Raw genomic sequence first — 25,732 nt, forward strand, 5'->3', positions numbered from 1 at the left:
ATTCCTCAAATTGGTCAGCCTCCATTTATAGTCACATTGGAATGCAGAATATTTATGGAGCTTTGCTAATTTCTAGACTTGGGGATAACATTACTATGCAGCGCTTTTCAACTCCAATGCATCTTCTAAGGTTTCGGGACACTGGATTTACAAAAGTAATAATATTACATACAAAACCAATATTAAATCCCCTTTAGATTTACCATACAAAATCACCAGTAAATTTACCCCTTAAAGTAAATCTGAGTGAATAGCTGCCATAGGTATACATGGTTATATTATTTTGTTTAGCTTATTTATTACATACTAAACATGTTATTATTGATAATTGTTTATTTCCACAGGACGTAGAAGATAAGATTCTGCAGCTTAGAACAGAACTTAAAAGGTAAATTAGAAACATAATAAGAAAATGGAGCAAATGTAGAAATAAATTATTGTGGGGGTATAGAGTTCCTGCTAGATTGTTTCAGTCCCACTGATCACAGCCTGATGCCGGCGGTCCACTAGCGCCTCTGCCTGTCCCCGCCGCCCCCCTGTGGGGGGTTAATGTTGGAGGGGTGCAGTGAGCAGAGGGTGAATGGATGCCTTGTACATCGCATCAATTCACCGTGCGAGGAGAGCTTGGGGGTAGCCCGGCATCTCCGTGAGTACTGAACACGTCCCTAGAATGATTGAAAGGTGGGGTGCCGCAGGGCCACGCCCTTCCCCCGAGAGACCACACACTCTTCTCAGGCTTGTGCACCATCGGAGCGCACATAAATGTCCTGCTTCTTGATCAAGCGACCTGCCCAATCAAGAAGCTAGAAGGAACACTAGGATATATCATACTTGTGGCTCCAACCTATTCATATTCCAGTTAAACAAGCTAATTATTAATACAGATAGTATAATCAGTATTTAAGGAGCACTGAAAGGTACCAGTTTCATATGAGGACATATATCAAGTATATTGTGAGACAGGATTTAATTCATGTAGTGTTATATAATACACAATGTCCATCGACATTGCTTTAAATAATGTTTGTACATTATGTGATGTCCGTATGCATTGATTATAATCCTAATTCACAACCCAAGCATACTTCCCAGTTATAATTTCATTATCTACTCACATGTGAAGAGCATGCAAACTTTACACAAATATGCCCAATGCTAACCACTTTGCAACCATGCCTCACAGAAAAGGAGTGTAGTTAATGGTGTTTGTGCTTGTATTTCACTCCTGATATAAAAACTTGTATGTTTTTTTTTGGTCACGGACTGACTTTTAAGTAATACAGTATTTTTTTAGTATAATGTACACATATGTAGGATGAAGTTTATATTGTCTGTGGAGATTCTAGACACCTATCATACATCAGATATCATTGTCTGATCGAACATCCATGTGCTGGATGTTCGATATCTAACATCCAGCAACATGCACCAACCCCCAAACGACGGGTCCCTGTAGCAAACAGGTTGGCCTGCATGCACAGGCGATGGTCTATATCGACCACCCGTGCCCGTGCATCAACCATCGTTTGAGGGGTTAAAAAAAAAAAGAACGATAATAAACAATATCGTTATCGTTTATATTGTTCTTTTAATCTGACCGTGTGTATGCAGCTTAAGAAGAATGTTGTTGAATGTTAGTTTTGTTGTACTGATAAACCGTTTCTAGTTTACTTATACCCCTTTCACACTTGCCAGCAATAACCCGGGTTATTTTACGTAAACGTGCAGCAACCTGGGATGATATTGCTCAGTGTGAAAGGCCACGTTGAAATAACCTGGGTCGAGCGACCCAACATTTCAGCCCAGGTAACGAGCACCCGGGGCCCATTCACAGTATAGGAAGAGCCAGCGCTTGGAGATTATCTCATCTCCAAGCGCCGGCTCGGCATGTGATGGCAAGGACGTCATTGACTCTGCAATAAACCGGGTCAGGCCGCCAGTCTGAAAGGGGATTAATTGTGATTCGGAAACCGTAGCAATTGTAGTAACATGACATATGTAAAGAACAGAGAGGCTTGGAAAGCCACTGTTCTCAGCATGCTTGCATGTTGTCCTCATCCCATGCAGATTGTATTTATGTACACTTCTGCACACAAGACCATGCACTGTTCTATACAGATAGACTGACAGACCACAAATAAACATTATGACATCACAAGTTGTGGGCTTCATACGCGGTGTTGCTGTAAATGACCATTGCTATCTTTCCTTGATTATGATTTTCCAAATAAAATGGTAAAATTGGTTTCTCTTCAGTCATGAAGCTGTATTGGTATTTCAAAAGGCAGATTTATTTCCTTTTTAGAAAACATACTTCTATTAGTTAAACCACTAATTTTTATAATGAAGCCATGATTTGCAATTTGTTTTCTGTGTAGTCCCCCTCAGGAGAAACTGATGGAAAACTTTGTTCAGGATGTGGGGAGGCTGGAGGTAAAGCTTAAGGGCCTCCAGCAAGATTTGGAGGCTGTGAGACAGACTCAGGCTCACATTTCCCAGCAAATAGACACTATTCCTGGACAAATAAGAGAAGCAAAGAATGAAGTGAGTATACAGTACTTGTATTATTTCCCTTCCATTCTGGAGGTTTTATTTCCTCTAAACTGTATACACACAAATTCTACTGTATGAGTGTTCTGAGCATCCATTACTGTCTTAGACCCGTATTCAATACGTTTCGCACTCGCAATACTTTTTCGCATGCTGGTCTTTTCACCGACTTCGTCTGTTTTGGTCGCAAAAACTTTTCGTGCGTGACCGCTATTTGCCGTATTCAATTCCAAAGGATGCAAAATGCAACCCGGCGAAACTCAAACAGGCGAAAAGTGATGTCAAAAATGGGGAGAACATCCTGACACCCCCCCCCCCCAAAAATATGCACTAACATTGGGGATCAATGTACTGTACATGCCCCCGAATAGTCCTAATAAAGCTATTTGGGGTACTTTAAGGTGTGTCATTTTCTTCTAAATAGCGTCTTTGCACAAGTGCTGAAGAATAGCATGAAGCAGTGTTTTTTGGTGAAAATAAGTAGTTCTGTCAAATTTGGGATACTTGAAAATCGGTGCAAGTATGGTTTAAAGTCACTATAGTAAAGTTAAAAAAAAAAACGCACCTGAAGCAAGCACTTGCAATCATAAAAACACCTCACCCCTACTTGCAGACCCCCCTCCCCCCCAAAAGGCTATTTTGACAGTTTTAAAGTTTGTACCCCCACTTTGCACTTTTTCGCCCCCTTTTGCTAAGTCATTTTTTGGGGTGTTCCTAGAAGAAAATAGAGGGTTTTTTTACGCAGATATCCTTTGGGGGGCTGTCCCAAGGGTGCAGAGTGGTTTCCCCACTTTTGCACCCCTAAATATCGATCAGTGTTCTCCTCAGGCTGTTTTCTGCGAGAGCATCGCCTGGCAGAAACCGCCTACTGCCCGACACTTTCCCCTGCCGCATTCCCGGTCACCCTCTCCGACCCCTGCTGTGGAGCACTGGCCTCTGAAGTGACCGGAGGCTAAAGAAACCTCCGATCGCTTCGAAGGCAAGTGACGTGAGGAGCCTGCCCTGCACGCCTGCTGGATCTATTAGATCCAGTCAGAGCGAGGCAGCGAGAGTGGGAGCGCGAGCGCCGAGCATGTTAAGGTAAGTTCTGGGCTGGGTCTGGGACCAGTCTGGGGGCACTTCATAAGGGGCACTATTTAAGCCTGGGCGCACTGCATAAAGGGCCAGTCTAGGGGCACTGCATAAGGGACACTATTTAAGCCTGGAGGCACTGCATAAGGGACCAGCCTGGAGGCGTTGCATAGGGGCACTACTTAAGCCTGGGGGCACTGCATAGGGGCACTACTTTAGCCTGGGGGCACTGCGTAGGGGCACTACTTCAGCCTGGGGGCATTGCATAAGGGCAAAGCAAAACTTCAGGGGGAAATGTATAAAGGGGATAACTACAGGGGGCAATGTATAAAGGGGATAACTACAGGGCACACTGTATAAAGTGGAAAACTACAGGGGGCAATGTATAAAGGGGATAACTACAGGGGGCACTGTATAAAGGGGAAAACTACAGGGGGCACTGTATAAAGGGGAACACTACAGGGGGCACTGTATAAAAGGGAAAACTACAGGGGGCACTGTATAAAAGGCACAAACTACAGGGGGCACTGTATAAAGGGGAACACTACAGGGGGCACTGTATAAAGGGGAAAACTACAGGGGGCACTGTATAAAAGGCACAAACTACAGGGGGCACTGCATAAAGGGCATTTTTGACTGAGAGCCAGTGGGGGAGCAGCCTGAGACCTGTCGGGGTGGAATGGTAAGGGAGATACCCCTTTCCCGGCGCGCATAATTGCGAAGGCCCCCACCTGGCTACTTCTTGATGCCACCCGGCTGGAAAAAAATTCTGGGGAGAACACTGCCGAATTTGCACTTTTTTTCGACACCTATTCATAGATGATCTTTTTCGCCTATTACATTGCATTGCGTTTTCGCGTACGCGAAAAGATTCCGCAAGGCGAAATGACGTAATCCGCGATCCGTTTTCCGGATTCCGGCTTTTCGCCGCAATCGAATACGGGCCTTAGGGGGCGATTCAGACCGGACACTAAGCCGCGATCGCTCACTATGGGCGATTGTCACCCTTCTGCGTATGAGTCGCAGTGCGCATGCGCAAACCAGTCTGCGATGGGGAAGTGCTCGCTCGAAGCCCACAGACGGGCTGCTCCTTTGATGACAGTGCTGTTTGTGGGTGGTAACAGGGGAAGGTCTTTGAAAACAGGGGAGTGATTGTGCAAACGCAGGCGTGTCTGAGCATAAAAACAGCGTTCTTTGGGTGTCCATAATTAACATGGAAGCGTCATTGTGCACGTCACCTGGTCAGCCTGCAGTGCTTGCAGCGGGGTATGGTCTACCTTAAGGGCTGCGAGCAGCTCCGATGGCTCTCGATGTTACCCATTAATCATACACTTCCTGGAGATGAGGTGTGCTAAGAAAGAAAAGTCGGTGTCATTACACGGCGTGCGATCATTCTGCCGTCGCTCTCTAAGACATAGAGGGCGTCCTTTAACCTGGCTGTGTGATCGCGGCAATTGCAAATTCGCCCCCTTACAGCTGCAAGAGAGAGCGCAGCTTAGCGTCCAGGTCTGAATCGCCCCCTTAGTATGAAGCTTTGTGATGATAAGTTCTTCCTTTCTTTACATGATTTATTCTGGCTACACATGCACTGATAAAGGTAAATATGTACAATATCAGCTCACTTGTGGTTCCAAAATTACTACAGTGCAAAGCATTATCCAATCAGTAGATGACTTCTATCACCCTTAGTATACGGCCACCTACAGACCTGCTAAGTAGCCCAAGCACTGGACAGCTGGACCTCACTCAGTTTGCCACTCACATGCATGCTCATATTAAACTGTGATCTTGATGCTCTGTACTTGGACTAATCCTGCCAGTAGACACAAGTGTGGTCAGATTTCATTTTACCCTTTTATCTTTATTCCTTCTGGGGTCACTGGACCATGGGAATATAGAGTTTCCATTAGGACTTTAAAAATAAAATAAATTCAAACTGTTTATGCTCCTCCCTGTTCAATATCCTCACCATGCAGGAACTCCTTTTCTAGAGTGCCCCAGGATAGGGTTCTTTGTTACAAGGCCGCCTCGGCAGTTTGCGTGTTATGTGAATGCTTTACCACTTCTGCGGCAGCCACTTGTTGGACTTTCTCAGAATCGGGCAGGCTGAGGAGGCGCTGATCCTGGAACCTCCTACTGTGCCCAGTGTGGGACTGTCTTCTGGGGTGGCTACTTACTTTGAGGTGGGTAAGTTGCTACTGATTCTTGTGAGATGAAAGGTGTTTTAAGTAGTGGTCAGCCTCTGGCAGCTGGGTCTGCATACAGAACATTCGTATTGCTTGTGAAATGGTTCTGGTGGACACAACCTAAATATGGACATATCCACACAAGGCACAGGTAGGCCACAATGGATTTGTAATTGACAGGTCAGTAGCCAATGGAGTGTGCATCCATCAGGCAGCTTAGCTCCTCCCCCTTGGCAAGCTTTGCTTCTAAAGGAGCGTACACACTAGACGATATGCTCCCTGAGCGATATCGTCTAGTGTGTCCCCGGCAGGCTGTGCTCAATGTCGTTCATGACATTGAGCACACCCGCTGAACGAAATCAGCGCCGGGCTCTCTCCCCCATTCCATAACATGCAGCAACCTGACGACATCGTCAGGTTGGCCTGCATGTTAACCCGATGAACGATAATGACTAACGACCCGCGGGAACGCGCGTCGTCGTTATAGTTCATCATTTTTGTGTTAAATGTGGACGACTGAACGATATCATTATCGTTCAGCTGTCCACTTTAATCGCCCAGTGTGTATGCACCTATAGACTGAAGCCTGCCAAAACAGGCACTCATGCACTTTGTGATGTCTTTATCAGCTGCAGGGAAGTCATTGTATTGCTGGTGTATTTGTCAGTGTGTGTTGGTGTGAGTCAGTGTGTGTTGGTGTGAGTCAGTGTGTGTTGGTGTAAGTTTTCGGATGTATTGTTGGGTTCTGTGTCTGCCGTTGCTGGTTCTTTTTCGTATTGTATACTCTGTAGCTGTCTTCTTCTCTCATCTTTATCTGTCATGCCTGATAAAGTAATCACAGGTCTAACTGTGGAGGTTTTTTATCAGTAACTTTTTGAGGCCTATTTATCAAATCCTATTTGCGGGCATTTTCAGGGGGTACCCACAAATATTACATATCCCCTGAATATATCTATTTGGAACAGCGATCCCCCTTGTTTGTTTGCAAAACCAGCCCCATAGATTTCTATGGGGGATGCTTCAATGCTGAATTTACCAAGTTTTGCATTCCAGATCCTGACCATCTTCATTAACATTCGTTCCATCTTGGAGAGGGTCTGATTCTGAGTACTCTTCCCAGGAAGAGGGTGATGTAACAATGTGCTCAGACATTGAAGATTCCTTTTATTTTGCCAATAACTCTACAAGATGGTATGGGGTACATGATTTTGTGCGGGTGGTGCGACAGGCATTACACAACCAGGACAGCTGTGTAAGAGGAAGAAGAAATGGCTGCTTTTCTTTTCCTTTGTCTCCGCAGTTGAATAATTTTGCTCTGCAATGCATAACCTAAACCTGGACGGAAGAGGACTGTGTAACTAGTCACATCAGGGATTAGACACATGTACATTGGAGCGGGGAAATGTACAATGTGAAGGCACAGTCTATCAGTCATGGACTCTTTGCTGAGCAGAGGTGTTAGTCAGCTACATACAGTAGTCATCAGTTCATTCTTTAACTACATTTTCTAATGTCTAATATGTTTGCATCCAATAGTTTTGGTCTGAAGCTGCTGTTCATCTGAACTCTGAGAATACCTACCAGCGGGGGCAGATTTAGGCTATCCCCATGGTCCAGTATTACCCAATAGGATTAAAGAGAATATGGGATTTTTTTTATATTTATGATCCGTTTCTCTGAAGCCATTGGTGAACACTGACCGCCCACCTTATTTACGCTCTAATTCTCGTGTTAATAGTTTGCCAGAGTTAAACGTTGTTTTCCAGGGGTGATGTTATGTATTTATCTCTCTGTTTAATTTCTGGATTTTTCCTGCCGAGTCTGGTTACAAATAATGGAGCTTCCTGTAGAACTGGGATATAGAAGAGGGAGGAGAATAAACAGTTTGAATTCATTTAAAGTGCCAAAATTCTAAAATCTCCATGGTGCCAGTGTCTCCCAATGGGCTCAGAGATAACGATTTAACATTTACGTAGTCATCTAATTTTTATCGCTTTTCACAACCACGCCATTTTCACTATATTTTCTTCCCTCTCTGAATCATTGGTCTGTCATTATCTCTTTGCTCACTCAGTCCTGGCTTCTCTTACCGCTAACAGTTGTTGTATATTGACTTTTAAGTATGTTATTCTAGTACCCCCTGTTTATTTACTTGTTATGGATTTGCTTATCCTTATAATTCCACTCTTGCCTGCTTGTCATTTTTAGCTATTCTCATGAATACTATGAATTCATGCTCTTCAGCACTTTCCATGACAACGTGTTTGTCCTGTCAGGTACAATCCCTTTTCCCAGCATGGCTCTTGAGCAGCTCAGAACCACAAAGAGATGGCTCTGTGTCTCTCTCTGAGATTTTCCTGCGCAGGGATGAGCTGCAGAAACACTTGGTGGAGTTGGAGAGGAAGATCCTGGCTATGGTGGCTGCAGACAAGAAATTCTGGACATCTCAGGCACACAGAACGATAGACATGGAACTAAAGGCAGGGGGAATATCTGGAGTGTCCCGGGAGGTAAGAATTCTTTACATTATCTTATTAATATAACATTTCTGAGGAATTATCTTTATACACTCTCTCTCTGTTGTACATATATCTCATTATCTCCTTATTTGGCTCATTCTACTTTTCTCCCGTATTCCTTTCATCTTTTGAAAAAAGTGAGATTCAAGCTACAAGACAATCTTTTACTTTCCTTCCAGACATCTGCTTTCTAGCTGTGCTTTACCAATGTTCTGTACTAGCTCCTGTAAGGCACTGATGAGCAACCCGATACAATGCAAGTGCGGTCTTCCAATTTTCAAAAGGGCCTCACATTACCATTCATTTCAAGAATTGAGAAAGAAATTGGAATAACCAGCTCATTTATCCCAAAATACCGCATTGCCTTCAGACCCCTGCTTGTCAAAAAATGCACCCACATCCACCTTCCCACATATCCCTCAGACCTCCCGCGATGTCCCTCACATTTCCCAATATGCTCCCCAGTTATTACCACTTATGCATCAGGCCTCCCCCACATATTCCGTACATGCCCCTCACACCTCCACCACATGCCACAGTATGACGCAACAGCCCACTGCATAGGCAGGGTCTTGCAGCTAGACATGCACTATTAATAGGTTTGTGCTTTATATCTAGTAACTACCTTAAAAATAGTTCCCAGTAAAGGCTCTCAGGCTGCTGTGGAACTACAAGTCAAAGTATAACCTCATTGTGAGCAGAGCACTACAGGTTACTTACAGTGCCTCTACGTTAGAAATGATTTACCACACAATCATATTTGGTTCAGGTTACAAATTTATTGTTGTAAGAGCACAAACATTAACATTTCTTGTACTACTTACCTTTACAGTTCTGTCCAGACCGCAGGGGAAGGGGAGTAAACACACTGCACTCCTAAAAGACCCCATACATCTGCCGGCTGATTCCCTGGTCAGAAATGCCAGTCGGCAGCCATCGATGATCACTGATCCATCGGGGAATCAGTGAAATTTTTCACGTTAAAAATCCCCGGTTACTGATCACGATCATATATGGTCAGGATCGGCAAATCAGGGAAATCTAACATGTTGGATTACACAGTCCACACATACATTTACATATGTTCACTTTCTACACTCACACATTCCACTGACGCCAGGCCCACTTTCCTGTGTGACTGGATCATACAGACCCCCGAGAACCTGTGCCATCTGGCTGGACCGATATGCAATATGTAGCTCTTATTATCAGGTATGAAATTTATATTTCCCTATAGATTGTAATCCTGCCAGCTGGGCCCTCTTACTTCTTTGTCTGTCTCTTATTATTATTATTACTACTGGTTTGTGTCCAATTGTAAAATGGAATGCACTGTATAAATAAATTATGATTCTATATTACATATGATTTTATCGTCATATGCTTCTCCTTTAACTTTAATCATCTATCTAGGAAGTTCATGAAATTGTGAACCGGGCTCTGCAGAGATATAGTGAGGACCGGATCGGACTGGTTGATTATGCTCTAGAGTCATCAGGTCAGTTCTTTTTTATCTGCACAATGAATTAATAATAGTAACCCAGAATAAATGCTGCTTACTTTATCATTTTTTTTTTATCACATTTGTTTTGTTGTAGGTGCCAGTGTCCTAAATACAAGATGTTCTGAGACCTATGAGACAAAGACTGCCCTGCTCAGTCTTTTTGGGGTGCCTCTTTGGTACCAGTCCCAGTCACCTCGTGTCATACTTCAGGTAAAGACTAAGTGTGCTATCCAGTCAATAGCGGTAAATTACTGCTGCCAATGGCTCCCCGGGGCTGTCCAGTTAGCCCCAAAGTCCAGCCCCCGAAGTCTAGCCCATGTTTTCCCCAGCGCAATGGCGAAGACATAGGTTTGTGAACTTATCACAGATCCTTTGTCTTTTCAGTCAAATTATCCTATTTGTTCGCCCAAACAAATGGGATAGGCTGATAGAAAAACAGGGATTATCGGCGAAAAGTCCACGTTTTTCACCACCGAAAATATATCAAGGCTAATTGGATACCAGGGAGAGACTCATTTCTGAAGCTCAAAATGGCCAAGGTGCATTACAAAATTCTTATTGCCACACGCCTCGATTTGGTGTATGGAGCAAGATACGGGGGAGCAGACGTTTCCCACGGCCAATGGGAACTGTTGCAAATGAAAGTGATAAATGTTACGATTGCCCTGGAGTACTAATATGATATAATTTTGTCTTTTAAATGTGTATTCTTTTGATTTTCCCTATTATTTTACTATGTGATAATTGTTGGTGTTTTTTGTAAGCCTGAGTATAATAAATAAAAATAGTATTTAGCTAATTTAGGATAAGTTGTGCCCCCAGAAAAAGAGTTTTCTTTCTCTTTTTTTTGGTCCTAGTAGTAGTGTTTCAAACTCTAGGGGAGCATCGCCAGACATAAATTACTGTGATTTTAGGATTAAATAATATACAGTATATGTATAATAATACTTGATATATTGTATTTCGCTATATTCTGGCTATATATGTCGGATTGCCTGTGCAGAGACACTCTCCCGGTCTCCAATTTTGAACTGTTGGGCAGAGTAAGAACATTGAGGCTATTCAATTCAGCACGCTGTTAGGTCGACTAAATGATTTCTTCTCGCACCCTCTTGATGGTTCGGGGCTGTTTTCTGACTTAACAATGTTTTCTGACTTGTGGCCGACACTTTAATCAGAGAATGCAGGTTAACGCGACTATACACCCAGGTTAAGTCGCGAAAACCTGCATTCTCTGATTTAACTTGTAAGTGTCGGACTAAACAGTGCGCTGAATTTAATAGCTCTGGGACCAATTTCTCTGCGCTATTGAACTCCTGCTGAATTGAATCGCCCTCCCTCTTTATAAAGTGCAGTAAAGCAGTACTTTAGAAGAAAACCAGAAACATTCCATGAAATTGGTGGCATAAGGTTGGACTTCGATGTGATGTTACTTTTATGCACTGCTGGTAGCCGTTTTAGATTCTGTTGCTGTCATCAGAGTAGGCATGCTCCTTAAAGTACGCTCATTAAAGCAAAATCCAAGTGATATACAGATGTGTCTTTATACACCTAGCCTCAATACGCCATGCGGCGTGTGACGCTTGGTGCAAATGAGCCCTGCCGAGTGGTGACGCCTGGTGCAAAATGAGCCCTGCCGAGTGGTGTAGCGGATTTTTTGTATATGTTTTTACTGAAAATGTATTCTAGTTGCATTCAGATGCAACAATCCATTTCTCGAGACTGCGCTGATTAATTTGATATGCGACACTTGTATATCTGTGTACCACTGAGTCTGAATCTGTATACGATGCACAATGGAACTTGGCGTGGAATAAAGATGCAGTCACTGCTTCGTATATTTGTATAGATTCAGACTCAGTCGCAGACAGATATACAAGTGGCGCAAATCAGTCCCGTGAAGCGCTTTTGTCACATTACGACTAAGACACATCTTAGGGTGAAAAAGACGCTTGGCGCAAGCTGAGTCGCGTGGGACCTGGTGCAATGAAAAAGGGCTTTTTGGCGCAACTGTAGCAGTAGTGTATGAGGACACATCTGTTTTGTGCACATACAGGGCAGTATCACTTTATCATTCACCTTTCTAGTTTTACTTAATCATAGAATTGTCATGTGCTTTTCTACATGTTTTCATGTGTTTTGTACTTTTTTTTATTTTATTTTTTTAATTTCAGCCAGATCTAAACCCCGGCAACTGCTGGGCTTTCCGGGGAACTCAGGGCTATGCTGTGATCCGCTTGTCTAGTCGTATACGACCAACAGCGGTCACCCTGGATCACATTCCTCTATCTTTGTCACCAAAGTCCACAATTTCAAGTGCCCCCAAAGATTTCACTGTCTATGTAAGTCTTTAATTCATGTACTTTTCTAGATAAAAAGATGGATATAAAGAATGTTATGTCCATGATGTTCTTAGCAGTTTCCTGGCATGCAATCCATAGTTTTAGAATAGGACTTCATAGACTAAAATAACTATACATTGAAAAATGCTTCCCTGTAGGACACATGTTAAAAGAAACATATACTTAGCAAAATTCAAATTGCATGGCTTTTAGCAGTAGCTAACTAATGGCTGTGTTTGGTTAAGATAGAAAATTTTAATAGCTAAAAGGAGTAAGTGATTACTGTTATTCATAGTCAGAATTGTTGAAAGCTTCCTGGTCACATGCCTGTGGGGAAATCCATAGACTGCTAGCTGGTGACTCATCACTTCATGTTCAGATTCAGTGTAGGGATGGTCATTGAAGGCTTCACCATTGATGGGTCCATCAGTGTTTTACATTGATGGCATGAAACCATCAACGGAAAAATCATCAATGGTTTGAACTATCGATTGGCATCCATGCACTGGTACACAACTGGCCGATTGAGGAAGGAGGAGAATTGGGGCTGAGTGGCACGACGAGAAGTGGGGCTAAACGCTGTGCCTCGGAAAACCATCGGCAAGACCATCCATCTTTGGTGGCAAGCCTTTGATAATTTGTAACTATCAATGGTTGATGGCCATCCCTAATTTTAGTACACCACCTCCTATCAACTTCCTATTCCAGAGTGACACAGAAACATCATTCTAGGGGAGAATCAATTATGTGATGTGTGGTTGTGCACATTGCAGGTGTCATAATAATGTTTCTGATATTTGTGATAACAAGGATAGGGGCAAAGTGTAACAGACCGGTTGTTTTATCCAAGGACCCTGCAAAGGGATTTGGGCTACGCTGCATACAGTAAACAGGTCGCAGCCTCCTGAACTGGTTCCTAGTGTGGTAGACTGGTCAGAGAGCAGGGGTGGTACATGGTGTGGTCTCGGGTATGAATGCAGTGTCAGACTGGGACATGAAGGGACACCCGGGGTAAAGCAGCGGTAGGGGTTAGCCTCCAGTGGGGGTGCAGCCAGCCACCACAGAGACTTTGCTAATTATTAGAGAGTGCATGGTCTGGGCCCCTTTATAAATATATACAGTAAATACTGCATGATACTGTACCAGATTAATAACAATGCACTGTAGGGAATATACCATGTCATTGGCATGCAGTATAATGTAAAATAAGTATAATAACTAAGCACATGAAAGTGATCTTGTCTTTATACACTGCATTAATGCACTGTACATGTGTAAGTGTAAGGGTTGGACAAGCTGAGTAATACAAGCTTTCATTTACTATGTAAAACACATTTAAATACAAAAGCAAATACAACATTAAAATAAGTAAGATTAATTAAATACAAACATTCATTGTTTCCCCTGTAATGAAATGAAATGGCATTTGCTTCCTGCCAAGGATCGATCAACAGATAATTCAAATAGATTGCAGCAGTCCCAGCGGAAGGAATATTTCTGTGAACATGCATGTACTCAATTTGTCCAACCCTTACACACATGTACAGTGCATTAATGCAGTGTATATAGACAGGATCACCTTCATGTGCTTTACATAATAAATGCAGCTTAGTATTTATTAAAGACACTGCCTGTACACAGCCTTTAATACATCTTTAAAGTACTTTCTTGTGTACTGTAAATTTAGCATTTACCACTAAAACTTTGAAGCTACATCTCATGGTGTAAATCGGGCAAATGCAGTGGCGGATTTAAGAGTCAGGCTGCCCCTAGGCACAACATTATCACCCCCCATCCCGCTGATGCTCTGGTGCAGCGTGGTGAGGCCGGGGGGTGAAGCATAGCTTCATTATTTCCCGCATTGAATATTGCAATAGTCTCCTTACTGGTCTTCCCAAAAACAGACTCTCGCCACTACAATGAATTATGAATGCAGGCGCAATGCTGATCTTCCTCGCCAAACGTTCATCGTCTGCTGCTCTGCTCTGTCAGTCCCTCCATTGGTTACCGGTTTTCTACCATGTTCAATACAAAATACTTTACTTACACATAAGGCTATTAACCAAACCACACCAACATACATCTCTTCACTCATCTCAAAATATCTCCCATCCCGACCCCTCCACTCAGCACAAGATCTGCGTCTCTCATCCTCACGCATTACTTGCTTCCAATCACGGTTACAGGACTTTTTTCAGGGTTGTACAATTAGACTTTCCTCTAGTCTCCAAACCATCAAGCGTTCCCTGAAAACTCCCCTCTTCAGACTAGCTTATCAGATTCCAGAACCGCCAACATAACCTTCATAGTCTCCATATCAAATTAGATCCCCTCTCACAGTCCACACATAGGAGGTAAATTTACTAAAGTGAGAGTTTTTAGAAGTGAGTTTTAGAAGAGATGTTGCCCATAGCAACCAATCGGATTCTAGCTATTATCTTCTAGAAGGTGCTATTTAAATGTTAAGTAAAATCTGATTGGTTGCTATGGGCAACATTTCTTCTAAAACTCACTTTTAAAAACTCTCACTTTAGTAAATTTACCCTCAAGTCTTTCTTTCACATCCTCCTGACCCTTGGCCAACATTCCTGTGTGACTGAATCATACAGCTCACCAAGAACCTCTGCAACCTGGCTGGACCAAAATGCAATGTATAGCACCTGTCCTTGTGTATCAATGCCTATTTACCTATAGATTGTAAGCTTGCGAGCAGGGCTTTCCTATCTTTATGTCTGTCTGTTATTACAGTTTTAATGTTTAGAATTGTGAAGTGCAACGGAATATGCTGTGCTATATAGGTAACTGTTAATAAATAAATAATAATAGCTGCTGCAGAGCCGCCTGATAGCTGTGACAGGCGGCTCTATATAAACAGCCTCCATCTGTCTCTCCAGCCCCAGTTACTTACCTTCTTGTGTGGTCTCTCTGGCTGCTGCTCCTCTGCCTTCAGAGCAGCAGTGCACGTGATGTCATGCTGTGTTGCGCTGCTGCTTTGAAGGCATTGGAACTGGCACGTGAAGATCGGCTCCCCGTACCCTTTTACATGTCTGTGCCCTGCTGGTCACTACAGTGGTGCAGGCAGCAGATAAAAATGAATTTATCTGCAGGCCGCCCCCAACAGGTGACGCCCCTAGGCACGTTACTAGTAGGATTTTTGCCACTGGGCACATATAGTCCTATTCTATTCTGGTGTAAAATGTGGCACTCAGACTGCCCTTGCAGAGCTGGAGAGTTAGAGATTTGTCCATTTGCACATTATGCATCTTATTTCAGGTGCATGTTATACTGTATTTTAAAAAATACATCCAAGTTTTCTCGAGCCCCACTCACTCTGCTATTATATATATTTCCAATAAGAATTACGCCTAACATTTATATAACTACAGATGTGTTCTCATACATTGAGCCTCAATAAGCCACGCAGCACGACTTGCCTGGGGTGAGTGAGATGCCAGGTCCCGTGCTATGCTGCTAGCATCGGGCGTCTTTTTTTCCGAAAATGCGTCGGTAAGTCATAATGCGAGGCGACTCGGATGCACCAGCAGACTGCTGATATGTGACACTTGTATATCTGTGTGCACCTGAGTCTGTATATGAAGCACAAATGGAACTTGGACTGAAAAAATCTGCAGCCGTTACATTGTAGCATTTTGTATACAGATTCAGAGACTCAGTTGCACACAGATATACAAGTGTCACATATCAAATTAACCAGCACAGACTGCTGATGCATCCTAACTGCATCGCTTTGCCACTTAGACACATTTTTGGCAAAAACGACTCCTGTCACTAGCAGAGTCTCACAGGACCTGACTCACCGAGAGGGGCTTTTTAGCGCGACGGCAATAAAGATGTAAGGACACATCTATAGCTTCTGTCCGAGGCGCTACCTGGGTTTTTTTGTGTTGTTTTTTTTTTTTTTTTATAAATCTGCCTCTCCAAGTGGTCCCGTGATTGGATTCTCTAGTCCCAATGTCTTTATCTGTCTTTCTTTTGACCCTCCCCCTTCCCATGTATCTTCCAGCCTATGTCTACCTACCAGTGGAGCTATGTTTGGCTGGAGCAGTATAAAAGTCTGGACAGTTATATCAGGGGTGTACACGGTGCATGTTAGGTCTGATGTGCACGTGCATGCACTGAAAATACGATGTAATTTTCATCAGCAGTTATTTTTATTATATAGTTTCTTTTTCATTATTATTTAGCAATTAGCATTAACGTAATGAGTGAACCTAAAGTGAATGAAGGTGGGGGATGTCTTAATGTACAGTATTTGTGCCCCACCTCATGAAAAATTATTTGTTACCGTAGGCTTTGGAAGACGAGACACAGAAAGAAGGAATCCTTCTGGGAAACTTTACATACAATCAAAATGGAGAACCTATACAGACCTTTCCTATACAGGTATTTTCTGAACATGGGTCTCTCCCTGGTTCTTCTTACGTCTGCCTCGGAGTTACCGTCCCATCTATATGACTGCTGTATGACACTACTCAGATCTTATAGCTAGATCACTCTGGTTCCTTCTCTTACACCTTTTCTTCCTTTTTACAGTATTTCTCTTTCTTGTTGTACCTCTATCTTACTGATCTCCCAGTGACTTTGTCTCATCTCATGCAATGCTTTATACTTCTCATTATTTATATAACAAAGCAATTAAAAAGAACTCTTGAAAAAAAAATAGTTTTCAGCATTAATAAAAAATTGAACAGATCCACCTATATTTTCTTATATTTTTTTTATATGAGAATAATATGGTGGATAATCAATACAAAAGCAAAGTAAAATCTATTTGAGATGAAAATTGAGTCAATCAAAGTTCTCAATTCTTGAGAAAATGATTGATGTGCGTCATTTATAGTACAATATTGGTTAATAAATAACATCTGCTTAGCCAACTGAGTATAATTTATGCTTCTAAAACTATCAAGCAACGTGGAATTTGCCTGCTTAGAGGACAAAGTACTTGAGTGTTTGTTTGGCTTTTAATTAACTTTGAACCAGCTTGTGAGCCTTTAGTTAAAGCTGCAATGCCATATATATAATATACATTTCTTCTTCAGGGTCCATAGGGCTCCACAGGGAGACAATGAGATGTAGGTGGTACTTGGAGGACCGGACACCAACAGGAAAGCTTTTTTCTATACCAGGATGCTCCGGTCCTTCCCCCTATACCCCGCCCACAGCCTGAAGGCAACTCAGTTTCGTTGGTGTCCGGCAGGAGCTGGATCACCATTAGAAAAGTGGGGCTACTTTTAAGCAGCCAAAGCTTTATTTTATTATTTATTTTTATTTTCATTACTTACTACAGAGCAAGCAGTGCTAGACAGTCCTCTGGACGTCTGCATAGCTTCTCCTCCCTCACCCTCCGCCCCCTCAGAGACTCACGGCAACCATTTTCTGCAACAGCCCCTGGTCTTCGGGAACGTTGGGTCCGGTCTCCCTGTATACCTCTCCTAGGAGCTGGGTTATACAGTGCTATTTCCTACCAGCCACTCCGGTCTGTGTACAGTAGTTGAATTTAGTTCCCACTGCAGTTACATTGTATACTCTGCATTGTATGTGACTTGTGCTAGTGCTGCTGTCTATTTTTATCAACTGTCAGCTTATACCTTTCCCTTTCTTTCATTATAACCCTGGAATACTGAGGTATAGGGGGTTCACTGTACCTCACATCTACCTGTATTTGTGAGGGCTGTCACATACTGTATATCTGTGTTGCACGATACACTGTGCCATATTGTGTGTGTATGGATGCCATTTTAGCGGCTTTCCCTGCTTTGCACTCTACAAACACATGTAACGTTTTCCAATAGTTCAGGCTGTGTCTCATCCTGTACTGAGATACATATGTAGGCACATTTTGTCCAATGTAAAGAAAAAAGAATAATGACATAAGCGCTCAAATGTTATAGTGAGTGGACAACTCCCACTGACCTCACTCGTGACGTCAGTGGGGCCGCCCCCAAACGGAGGCGTTCACATGGGAATAAGCTCACTCAACAAAATCCTTTTGGTTATTGGACTGCCTGGCAACATGCACTGGTCTGCCTATCCAGTACTTAGACAAATAGAGTGTGTTATTTATAAGTCCTCACATTGGACTGTGTAAACATACACTTTCATCCGCGAACCCATTAATTTTATGCACCTGCATAAATTAAGGATACTGTGAAACCAAGAGGGTTATGTGCTGCACCTCGGTAGCTTGCAAATTAAGGCCCTCTATTTTTTAGACACAGCAGCAGGATGTTGTTCATTCAGTTTGTATCACAATTAAAGTTATAGTTATCTAATCTATAAGTTCCAAATTCTTATGTTTCTTTTTGCCTTCAAAGGGTGAAAATATATCTAGCTACGATCTAGTGGAGCTGAGAATCCAGAGCAATTGGGGTCACCCAGAGTACACCTGTATCTACCGTTTCCGTGTTCATGGAGAAACCGAATTGTAGCAGCTTGTTATGGGGAATCGCTGGTTGGGAGCCCCTGGAAGGACATTACAAGAGTGTTGTTGGATCACAGTCCCTCTGCTGCCAAATTTAGTGGACTCATTATTATTTAAAAATTACATTTGGATTAATTACAGAATTTCCCAAACGAGATCAGAGATAAATGTCTTTTAATTGGGGAAAAGTAATACTACTATACAGCACCCCAAGTAAGTTGTTGAACAGCTACATCCCAACTTTTAGATTATGAGCCGTATTCAATATGAGCTGAGCCGCGATACTTTCGCCTGTTTGTGGAAAAGTATCGCGGCCGTCCCTGCTTTACCCCGTATTCAGTATGGAAATACGCGAAAACGGGACACGGAGAAACTTGAACAGGCGGAAAGTACTGTCATTTTTGGGGAAATCAGCCTGACACCCCCCCAAATGATGCTCTGACATGGGGATTCACTATGGTACCCCCCTGATTTGGCTTGCTGAAGGTATTTGGTGTTAGTAAACGGGCTTAATAGCTGCTAAATGGCGTTTTTTCTATACGTGTTGCAGAATAGCATTTAGGAGGTTTTTTTCCAGAAAATAACCTATCCCAGCAAATTTGGGGTACTTGAAAATGGGGGTCAGCATATTTAAAAGTTGCTAAAGTGAAGTTGAAAAATTTGTGAAAAATCCACCTGTCGCAAACACCTGCAATCAAAAAAACGGGGACCCCCCAGAGTCAAGTTCGCTAGTTTTTAAGTTTGTACCCCAACATTTTTTTTTCGCCCCCTTTTTCAAAGTCATTTTTTGGGGTGTTCTTAAGTGTTTTTTAAAAATGTTTTGACACAGATTACCTTTGGGGGACTGTCTGAAAGCTGCACGGGGGTTCCCGCAACGTTGCACCCCAAAACCCCAATTCTGCACTTTTTTCCACCTCCCATTGATAGGCAAAACTTTTCCGCCTATTACATTGCATTGACTTTCCTCCTAGGCGGAAAGTCTTTCAAATTGAATACGGGGTAAAAGTCAAACAGGCGGAAATTACGTCATCGGCGAAAAGTTTCCGCCAAAAACACACGGAAACTGACTTTTCGCCTCAAATTGAATACGGCCCTTAAGTGGGTTAACTCTTTCACAGTGATCAATAAGAAGTGAATTGATAATTGCATTAGACAAAACATTTGTAAACCTAGTAAACAGTACACATGCAAAATTTTCAAAGCGTGATATATTTATCCGCCTGATAATAGAATGAATATAGTTATCTAATCTATGAGTTCCAAATTCAATGTTATCTAATATATTTATGTCAATAGCATAACCACATACATCTTCATAAGGGTCAAAACAATCAGACTGCCTATATACGTATACTGTTTCTATGCACCTGTGGTTTGTTCACACTGAATTAAACACAAGTAGAGCTCATCAATCTACCTGACAAATGCCTCTCTATAATATAATGAAAGTAGTGGTTATAATTTACACCAATCAGCCATAACATTAAACCACCTACCTAATATTGTATAGGTCCCCCTTGTACCGCCAAAACAGCTCTAACCCGTTTAGCATGGACTTCACAAGACCTTTGAAGGTGTTAAGTGGTATCTGGCACAAAGATGTTAGCAGCAGATCCTTTAAGGCCTGTAAGTTGCAAGGTGGGGCCTCCATGGCTCGGACTTGTTTTTCCAGCACATCCCACAGATGCTCAGAGCCATATTCAATTTGACTCGAGCCACGATACTTTTTCGCGTCCCAGACTTTTCGCCTGTTTGTAGGCGGAAAAGTATCGCGCGCGTGCCTGCTTTACCCCGTATTCAATTTGAAGGTACGTGGAAACGGGAACCAGCGAAACTTGAACAGGCGGAAAGTACTGTCAGATTTGGGGAAATCAGCCTGATACCCCCCAAAAGATGCTCTGACATGGGGGTTCACTATGCTGAAGGTATTTGGTGTTTTTAAACGGGCTCAATAGCTACTAAATAGCGTTTTTCTATATGTGGTGAAGAATAGTATTCAGGAGTATTTTTTCCAGAAAATAAGTTATCCCAGCAAATTTGGTGTACTTGAAAATGGGGGCCAGCATATTTTAAAGTTGCTAAAGTAAAGTTGAAAAAATCATGAAAAATCCACCTGCCGCAAGCCCCTGCAATCAAAAAAACACTTGGGGCATATTTGGGGACCCCCCCAGAGTCAAGTTCGCTAGTTTTTAACTTTGTACCCCAACATTTTTTTGCCCCCCTTTTTCAGTGTCATTTTTTGGGGTGTCCTTAAGTGTTTTTAAAAAAAATGTTGACACAGTTTACCTTTGGGGGGACTGTCTGAAGGCTGCAGGGGGATTCCCGCAACGTTGCTCCCCAAAACCCCAATTCTGCACTTTTTTCCGCTTGCTATTCATAGGCGATACTTTTTCGCCTATTACATTGCACTGACTTTCCGCCTAGGCAGAAAGTCTTTCAAATTGAATACGGGGTAAAAGCAAAACAGGTGAAAATGACGTCATCGGCGAAAAAGTATCGCGGATCCGGACTTTTCGCCTCAAATTGAATACGGGCCTCAATCGTATTGAGATCTGGGGAATTTCTAGGCCAGCTCAACACCTTGAACTCTTTGTCATGTTCCTCAAACCATTCTTGAACAATTTTAGCAGTGTGGCAGGGCGCAATTTCCTGCTGAAAAAGGCCACTGCCATCAGGGAATACCATTGCCATGAAGAGTTGTACTTGGTCTGCAACTATGTTTAGGTAGGTGGTACATGTCAAAGTAACATCCACATAAATGGCAGAACCCAGAACATTGCGCAGAGCATCACACTTCCTCCACTGGCTTGCCGTCTGCCCGTAGTGCATCCTGGTTTCATCTCTTCCCCGGGGTAAACAACGCACACTTACCCGCCCGTCCACATGATGTAAAGGAAACCGTGATTCATCAGACCGGTCTGCAGCAAGCAGAGATGCACTGTGTGTGCTGACACCTTTCTTTAAAATCCATCATTCACATTTTCAGCAATTTGTATCTCTTCTGTGGGATCGCTTCAGACGGTCTAGACTTTGCTCTCCACATCAGTGAGCCTTGACCACCCATGACCCTGTCGCTGGTTCACCAGTTGTACTTCCTTGGACTACTTTTGGTAAGTACTAACCACTGCATACTGAAAACACCGCCACAAGACCTGCCCATTTGAAGATGCTTTAACCCAGTCGACTAGCTATCACAATTTTCCCCTTGTCAAAGTCGCTCACATCCTTTTGCTTCCCCAATTTTTCTGCTTCCAACATATCGACTGTTCAGTTGCTGCCTAATATACCCCACCCCTTGACAGGTGCAACAAGATATTTAATGTTCTTCACTTTTCCTGTCAGTGGTTTTAATGTTATGGCTGATGGGTGTCTAATGTGATTGACCATTGAAATTTGAACATGGTTTAAAGTCAGCACCCTGAGTATCTGGACGTTTTATGCCCCATGCTTAGAGTATGGTGGAGTCTTTTCATATTTTCTACAATGATACATATGTATCATATTGAAAATAATAAAAGTCAAAGGTGCCATCTATTTTATATAGTGTTCCAAGCTTATCATGTCTACCGTTATTGTGTTTTACATCATTTTCATGGAATTGTCTCCAAGGACTATGGGATTTTTTAAAGGGGCGATAAATAGCTTCCTTAATAATGTGGTGCAATCTGGCACATCATTTTTTTTAGCCTAGACAAATGTATAATTAAGTGATAATTCTCTTGCATATGTACTGCATTGGAATAGAATAACCTGGAAATAGATAATATCAACAGTATATATTGAACTGTAAATAGATAAATGTTCTTTTTGCACTTAATTGCCTTGAATTATGCACTGTTGATGCACAACATCCAAACTACTCCTCTAAAAGGCAGTATTTTAAATTATAAATGTAGTTTGTCTGAATTTACTGTGCTCTGTTGATCAGTTTTTTAAGGCTGATGGTACATAATGTAATTAATTACAGTCATTTTTTAAGATCTTTTCAAAGGTCACTGGATAGGGAATAGGAAAAATAGAAAGAACTATTTGATCATAGCAAGAGAAGGCTATTGTTGGTTTAACAATGAATTCCAGACTTTCACTGGTTAATCTTAAAACCTAGCCAGGTCTATTTGCATAATGTAAAAGATGCAGTCAGTTCCTGGGTATTTGCATTGAAGTTATGGGCAAGATTCACTAAAGTGCAGTTTTCTAAAACTGATGATTTTCTGAGGTTTTTTCAAACACAGATTTATTAAAGGTCAAACTGCTCTAAAACTGCCACCCCCCCCCCCCCCCTAAAAAACAGTTTACAAGCAACCCATTAGAGATCGCGCCACAATTTTTAGATGTTCTGTATATAAATTATGAAATTCAAGCTGCGGTTTGACAAATTGACTGAAAAACTGCAAGAGAAGAGGTTGTGAGAGGCGAGATTGACGGCCTTTCAGAACTTAAAAGTAGACACAACACACTTATTATTTTTGTGTGCAATCAATATATATTGACTATGGAGACAAAAATAATTATCTTCTAGAGGCAAAAAATTTTTTTTTATATATTCGGGAGGACAAATTAATGTATTCTATTGAAAGGGCAATATTATTTTACCATTATTTTAAGGGGACTTTATTATTTAATAATTATATTGTGGCACCATTTATAGTTCCATGAATAAGTGTTAGCCATGTTATAAATAAATATTGCCCCTTAAAATATTGCTAATATAATATTGCCCTCTTATTATAATCACACATTAATTTCCTGCCATAGGTTTTACCCATTGTAAACGGACACACATTGTCGGTTGTGTGACATTACAGCCTCAATCTGCCTTAAAGTAGTTTGTCAGTGTGAACCACTATACGTCCAGCAATTTTTAGTTCATTTATCACTATGAGAAAGTTTGAATTCTTAACATACTATTTAAAAACTGAACCATAGTGTTATTTTTCTTTCATTCAAATTTCTCTGTCAATAAAAAGGATGAAGAGCTTATACATAATGTAATTCGGCTATAACAAAGTATCCAGGAATAAGAAATACAACTAGTCATACGACGTATAATATCAGTAAAAATACTTATTCAGAATAAGATAGTCAATCGTAAAACTCCCAACACGTTTTGTTGTGTAGCTGAATAGCAATAATCCAACTTCATCAGGACTCAGCATGAAACTAAAGTTGTGAAGTGAATTTTGGGTAGGGTATGATATCCAGGCAGTTAGCATTTTGACAGCAGGCAACCCGACAGCGGCATCCCGATGCTCGGAATCCCATCCTCCCCAAATCCTAACCCCACCCCTCCCCCATGGTGCCTAATGCTAAACCCCCCCCACCCCCACGGCTAACTGCTAAGGGCGCCCCGCTAACCTTGGATCATAATGCCGTCTGTCAGGATTCCGGCCTCGGTGTATAGGCTGGCTTCGGGATTTAGCCACCTATTTTTAGTCCCGGGTCGGGATTCCGACACCGGGATTTTCAACAGACAGCATCCCGGCCATCTGTATTTTAACTTTTAATTTCCACTTACTTCAAGGTATATTAGTAGGATTGAATAGAAATACAGTACTCTTGTGTTCTATTTTCATGCACTGGCTATTAAGGCATTCAAAAGCCCGGTTATTGCACTTGCTTAGCGGCTTTTATGTTGGTATTATTTTGAAGAATGTACAGATTTTGTTTGCATCTGTAAAACTTTCAGTATTCATTTATTGTATTTAAAAGTATTTATCTCCTTGCAAACTTATTTCTCCAGTTAAAGGTGTTTTTATTGCAGTGGAACTAAAAAATAACCAGTAAAAAAAAAAAGTATTGCTACACATATCAAAGATGATTTTTATTTTTACCGTTAATATGGTTTGTTATTTTATGATTTGCAATTAAATTTATTATTTTTTTCTTCTTAGTGAATTCTCATATCACCCAAGAAATGGGTGTAGGACAGATGGGTTAATATGATGAGTCATGAAGATAATTGTACTATTTAGTTATGAATGTGTTCCAGCTGCAAGGATGGTGTCACACAATGTTTTTCATGCTTTTTTTATGTCTATTTTTTTATAGTGTTTTTGATCACAGCCAGTTTATATGTCACAGCTCATGATGGTTGCTTAAAGTGCTCCATGTGACAAGGTCTGTTCAAATACTTATTTTATTGGGGGGGTCACTTTTATTGAGCGCTTTGGACTATTGTTCAAAGCGTTGCTGTCAGTGTTTTAAAAAACGTTTGAGCATTTAAAGTATTATGACCTCTTCTCCATTCTGTTCGTAGAAATTATTTCAATTCATCACAATTAGAAACTGTGCTTTAATAGTGAAGTGAATGGCACCTATGTAACACCACCCTATGTAAGAAAAAGTATGAAGAATGTATCACTGTGTGCCATTCAGTTTACATTAAAATCTTCAAATGCTACTTTTTACTGTTTGTTCTTACGGAGGCATGTGCACTATGTTTATGTAACTTATAAATAAAGTGTTTGGTTAACAAAAAACAGTTTATCTTTACTTTTACATTTCTATGGGGCTTATGTACTAATAATCTTGGAACACCAGCGATTATTAAAGTTCCATTTCCTTCACGTTTGTTTCTCATTTCACCGGGAGAAGCTGACCCTGTGCATGTGCACAGTGTCGGTTTTCGGTAGTGGCCGGAGGGTCATTCCACATCAGATCACCAAAAAATGAAATGTCTACCACCCATCTCAGATTTTTTAAATTTTCTGTTTAATAAGAGAGGATGTCATAAAAAACCTTTTGCTGCCAAATATCTCAACTGTCTGACTTTTCCGAAATATTGATTTTTCAATGTATTAAACTACTTACTAATCGCAGCTTATTTATTCCAGTTTATTTGAAGTATCACGGGTGTTTATTAAGGAATCACCACGAAATTTGGACCCCTAAAGTAACTTTTCCTCCCGAATCCAAAAATCCAAACCAAATTACTTTATCTGCCTTAAGTTCTGCAAAAATGCAAGCTTTTGGAACAGAATTAAAAACGCTAGGTTAAATCAACATTAGGTAACCCAATTTTTTTTTAGGTGCTTAACAATGGTATTACTACCACAAAGAAAAATCAGCATGGTACTCTGCTTCAATAGTGTTCTCCCCAGAAATTTTTTCCAGCC

General features: G+C 41.6%; 1 protein-coding gene across 1 annotated transcript in view; it reads left to right on the top strand.

Moving 5' to 3' along the window:
• SUN2 (Sad1 and UNC84 domain containing 2) overlaps positions 1 to 25,090 on the top strand; it is an 86,425-nt gene extending 61,335 nt beyond the window's left edge. Inside the window, exons 11-18 of the mRNA XM_088455024.1 lie at positions 345 to 388; positions 2,379 to 2,544; positions 8,084 to 8,317; positions 9,740 to 9,824; positions 9,925 to 10,040; positions 12,005 to 12,172; positions 16,484 to 16,576; positions 18,511 to 25,090. Coding sequence (XP_088311150.1) covers positions 345 to 388; positions 2,379 to 2,544; positions 8,084 to 8,317; positions 9,740 to 9,824; positions 9,925 to 10,040; positions 12,005 to 12,172; positions 16,484 to 16,576; positions 18,511 to 18,624 — 1,020 coding nt within the window. The 3' untranslated portion in view covers positions 18,625 to 25,090. The remainder of the gene's footprint in view (positions 1 to 344; positions 389 to 2,378; positions 2,545 to 8,083; positions 8,318 to 9,739; positions 9,825 to 9,924; positions 10,041 to 12,004; positions 12,173 to 16,483; positions 16,577 to 18,510) is intronic.
• The last annotated feature ends 642 nt before the right edge of the window (positions 25,091 to 25,732 follow it).

The sequence above is a fragment of the Taudactylus pleione genome, unplaced genomic scaffold (assembly GCF_031769625.1).
Source record: "Taudactylus pleione unplaced genomic scaffold, aTauple2 ptg000642l, whole genome shotgun sequence".
Lineage (NCBI taxonomy): Eukaryota > Metazoa > Chordata > Amphibia > Anura > Myobatrachidae > Taudactylus > Taudactylus pleione.